A 5,167-nucleotide genomic window follows, 5' to 3' on the forward strand; every position below is an offset into this window, starting at 1 on the left:
TCGGGGGTAATTGCACAAGTGCTTCAAAATTACCGATAATTTTGCATGAAAGCTTGTTGTCTAAAAACTGCATGAGTTTATTTTCATATTGTGGCAAAAAGGCCGACTCCGAAGGAGGAGGGCTTTTTCGTTCCAATGTGAAAATAAGCGAATGCAGTTTTTACAAGACAACAAGCTCGAATGCAAAATTATCTGTTTATTTTGATGCACGAGTGTAATTTTTATGAATATTTCCTGAGTAAACAAAGTTAATGTGGATTAATTTTATTTCTATTATATTTTATTACACTTTTAATTTTATTACTTACGTTTGTTAAATATAATTTGAATATCTTAGGTATGTCATGAAGACATTTTATGTCTAATTCAACATGAAAAGACACCTGTCAAATATTTTTTGTAAACAATGCAATTATCGTTGAGTGATAATTGCACACTGTGCAATTACCGCTGTAATTTTTCGATAATTGCACACTTCAAAAGGACAGATTATCATACGAAGGAAATATTCATAATAATTTGTTTAGTAAAGACCAAAGAATTCGAAATGGAGTTGTTAATACAGTGTTTGAATGAAGATTTAATTTCGTTTCATTACTATTATTTTTTTTATCTAGGAACGATGCCAAGAATTGTATGGCTACACTTAATTTTTTAATGGACTCTGCCAGTAATTGTGTAGCGTGAAGTTGGATTTCCATGCTTTTTTCCATCAAACACTGGCGAGTCCTGAAAAAATCGACACAAAACAAAATCCTATAGTTTTCAAGGTTGCACGTTGCGCTAAAATTTTTCAGTTGAAGCATAGATGAGAATGACCGATTGTGTCGTTCCTGCAGCATATGGTATTGGTTCTGAAATTATCTTGCAATATTAGCATGAGTCTAACACTGGATTGGTCAGCATTCAGCTCCGACTTCGATCTCAGTGAGCTCAATGTCATTAGCGTTTTAAAAGAGTCGCTAATTTTTGTTGAGTAGTTAAATAAAATGCAAAATGTTTATAATGAAATGTATAGACAACATTTTTACGTACCCTGGCTCCAGCTAAAATCAAGCTTCTAACCAATGTTTCACTCCCATATTTAGCTGCTAAATGTATAGGGGGCGCTAATAAAGCGTCCTGCACTCGAGAATTAACATCCACATTCACTGTTAGAAGGAACAGAGCGCTTTCTATGTCTCCCTTCATGATGGCAACATGTAAGAAATTTTGGCCTTTACTGTTGCATTGTTCAGCTGCTGATGGCAGCTTATCTAGTATTGCTTGAGCGGACTTATGATTCCTAGAAAATTATATGTACCAGTCATTCATGTGCAATATTTAGTACCAGATTTCCTATTAAATTAGTAAATTGAGAAAATGCTAGTATACTACTAGTATCTCGCGGTCGATGATATCTTAGACATATACGGAAAACGGGACATTGAAGTATTCTGGAAATTTCAAAACTTATGGAATAGTGTGATAATAATATACTGTATGTCAATGTTTAATATAGTTATTGTTAATATCAGCATTGATTGCCTAATGATGTCAGCATTGGCCCACTAAAATATGTTGTACTATCGCACCTGCTAAAATACGCAGATTCAATCCAGGGAGAACAAATTCACACATTCATCAAACAAGTGGTTTCAATTACCTTATCCTACGAATGCTGACTAAATAGTTACCAAAATACTCCGTGATCTAACAACTTAAAAGATAATCATACTCGCAACATTGCCGGTTACGCCAACAGCAGTGACGTAGAAGGTGCACCCTGTAGATTCCCCAATTTTACGGGTTCAGTAGTGGGTTCATTCGGTCTAAATATTGATAAAGAAGCCCGTTAACATAATTTTACATGTTTTAGTAGTTAATAATAATAAAAATACTTTTTTGGCATGTTGTCTAAATGTGAACTAATAAGCACTATGTCATCGGCAAAGCGTAAATGGTTTAAAAATGTACCATCACGTTTACACATTTCCTTTCCCACGGTAGCCTTTTAAAAACGTCTTCCAAGGGCAAAATAAATAGTTTTGGCGATATAGGATCACTCTGCCTGCAGTGCTGCTGGGTAGATTGAGTAGCCCAATAGTTAAGCGAGCGACTAACTAAGTTCCGACAATAAAACAGACACCTCGGACCCGGACGGATCTCTTAAGACGAAAAATGACAATGAATTTATGAAAATAGAACTTACTTAGTCTCTATAGACCTSGAGCTTCTTCACATGCCRCTAAAGAGCTCGAAAAACAAAATATGGACATAACAGCGGTTCAAGAAATCAGRTGGACAGGRAATAGAACTCAAAGAGTAGGAAATTTAATATTATTATTATTATTATTATTATAGCAGAAATGACCAGGGACGACAACAATTTGGGACAGGCTTTATAGTMCATAGCAAAAACAATCATGTAGTTYAAACCAATAAGCGAGCGTTTCTGCTATGAGACTGAAAGGAAAGTGGTATAACAACTCGGTGGTCTCGGCCCGAGACTCGAAAAAGACGAGGAAATAAATCTTTAATGATGAAAGAAATCTTCTATGATGAACTAGAAAATCCTATCCCGAGTATACCCAAATATGATATGCTGATTATTTTAGGTAACGTTCATGCCAAAGTCGGCAAAGAAGAAGCCTACCAAACAAATAGTCAAACATAGCACCCATGACATAACGCACACACGATCTGGCTACATCCCACAACCTTCTATTAAAATCAACCATGTACGAATATAAAAATATATACCAAGAGACCTGGATTTCAAATGACAGATTCAATATATATATAAGTCGGAACAATGGGTTTCTGAAACGTTCGGTAAGCCCTAGCGGTTCGTTACATTGAACAACCAATAAAGTATCGGTTCGATAAGTTGTAGAAGCAGCGCACGCAAACGTATTGCCATTCGTGCCAAAAGTCATACAAAATCAGCTGCGAGCAGCGAACACGTTTTGCGAAAACACTAATATCTTTTGGTAGCCATTAAACATATCTTTGGGAGCAAAATTTGTGTGTGAAAGGGAWGCAAAGATTCSTCRKMKGTCWSATGAGACYGACGAGGAAGTTTTCGATGTTCTTAATAGTGAAATAGAGTGAAATCATTTGCCATTTTTGAGCTCGGAATGATCATTTTSAAAAATACAGCTAATATGAATTCCGACATCGTTTTCGTTTAACCAAAAATTTTGTTCACTACCCAGAAGAGCTACTTCAGGAACAAATTCAGCCTATTATACAATGAATACGCTATAGATGAATGATATATCGTATTCATCGTATCATGAATTCATCCAGTGACACAGAGAAACCACAGTTTATCTGTTTGCAAACAGTTGTTCATTACTCTARGGTTTTATGCAACAGGTAGAATGATAAAATATATTTGCATAGTTTGTATTTATTTKATTTTTTTCTTCCSATCCAACACTTATAGCTTCTGCTTAAATAACCACCAGATCTCTGAGGTAAAATAAATCGKGCAMATTTTTTTGATAACACGAGGTAACGCAAGTCWCTTTAACCTTTCTTTACAGATTCTTCTTCTACGGTATATGGCTTTGGCCACAGATTACCAAGYTTTGTCTACTTTATAGACTCGATAGTTATGGATCACTAGCTTTGACGTTGGGACACGTTGAGAAACCCACCAACATTTATAGAGCGTACAACTTTAGCGGACCGATAGTTATCGAACCAATAAGGAAATCTACCAGAAACCGGGCATTAGAGGAGAAAAAAAGTTAATTTTTGAGCCCCCCTCCCCCCAACGCGGTATACTATTATTATACTGCATTTTTAGGCATTATTGCCCACTCTAAAAAGTTTCACGCTTGTAGGAATACGGCACTTACATAACCTGTTTTTACAGTTTTCAAAAATTGTTGTTCATGTTTGCCACTGCCTCCCGGACTATAAAGACATCTATGGACAATTTAAAGACGAAACGTCGGTCCTGTCTCAGCGGCTTTGGGTAACCAGTGGGTGCTCGGAATTTGAAGAGACCGCGCGACGCGTTAACCATTAGATATAGGTATATAAAAGTACTAAACAAACATAAGTATAAAAAAATGGTATCACTACGCATCGAGTCATGGTGTATGTAAGTCATTAGAGGGCGCGTGATTACAGAAGCTGCCAACTTTTTTCAGAATAGTCCAATGCCGCCTCATTTTCCATATACGTCTAAGATGCTATCAAGCGTGATATACTTTTAATATCCGTAAGTATATTACCGCAAAGTCAACGCAGAGGCAAACGGCGTCAAACCTGTTTTATCCAATCTGGTAAGATCAATCTCAGGTACAGACAAAAGAAGAGAAATTATTTGATCTTGTTGATTTTCAATTGCTAAATGCAGGGGTGTTTTCAAGTCCGCATCTTGAGCAGTTACACTTGCTCTGTGCTCTATCAACGCCCTAAAAGTGTTCTCTATTGTTAAATCACAGTAACATGAAAATTCGAAAATAGCACCTAGCAACATTTTCAAGACCCCACATGCAACACAAATGGAGAGGCCTATGACCGCCTTTAACTTCTTCACTACCTTCCCCGTTGTTGCCTGCCATCCTGGCTGATTCAACATCGCAGCCAGATCTTATTAAGAAAATTGCTGCGGTTTCATTGTTTTCGTCTATGGCGCGATGCAGAAGCGTTTGTTTACATCCTTCTGGGCCCGGACCCCAACAATCAGTGTCGGCTCCATGACTCACCAAAATACTGGCAATTGTTTCTTGACCTGACAGAGCAATGAGGGTGAATAAGGCCATTTTAACAGGAAACCTTCATTTCCTAAGTAAATAGAGCACAAGCGACGAACATGTCATATGATTTTTGAGAAACTTTAAACGACAGGGCCAATGGAGACATACAAAGTTTTTTAAGTTTTATCCATTTTGGCAATGATCTATATCTTGCTTTTTTATGAAAAATTGATATACTAAATCGTTTTTTTCTTACTTGCGACGTTTATCGAAATTTTAGTAAAATTTTGTTTAAAAACATGGTATTTAAAAATTCATTGTAGAAGCAAAAAAAGCAGTTAAAGATACAAAAAATACGCAATACAAATACATACAAATTTGCATTTACACTTCAAGCTGTGAAATCAACCGTTTTCAAATTATAAATTATTTTATTTAAAAATTTCAAAAAGTTGTTACATTTTGTAAGG

The 5,167-nt window shown here is 36.1% G+C and overlaps 1 protein-coding gene across 1 annotated transcript in view; it reads right to left on the bottom strand.

Moving 5' to 3' along the window:
• The window catches only part of LOC109541266 (rabankyrin-5), a 73,604-nt gene that overhangs the window by 2,856 nt on the left and 65,581 nt on the right, over nt 1–5,167 (bottom strand). Inside the window, exons 12-14 of the mRNA XM_048665995.1 lie at nt 4,468–4,732; nt 4,230–4,412; nt 1,036–1,285 (exon numbers count right to left, since the gene is read on the bottom strand). Coding sequence (XP_048521952.1) covers nt 1,036–1,285; nt 4,230–4,412; nt 4,468–4,732 — 698 coding nt within the window. The remainder of the gene's footprint in view (nt 1–1,035; nt 1,286–4,229; nt 4,413–4,467; nt 4,733–5,167) is intronic.

This window comes from Dendroctonus ponderosae, unplaced genomic scaffold (genome assembly GCF_020466585.1).
Source record: "Dendroctonus ponderosae isolate FM_Combo_2020 unplaced genomic scaffold, Dpon_F_20191213v2 Dpon_F_20191213_4, whole genome shotgun sequence".
NCBI classification, from domain to species: domain Eukaryota; kingdom Metazoa; phylum Arthropoda; class Insecta; order Coleoptera; family Curculionidae; genus Dendroctonus; species Dendroctonus ponderosae.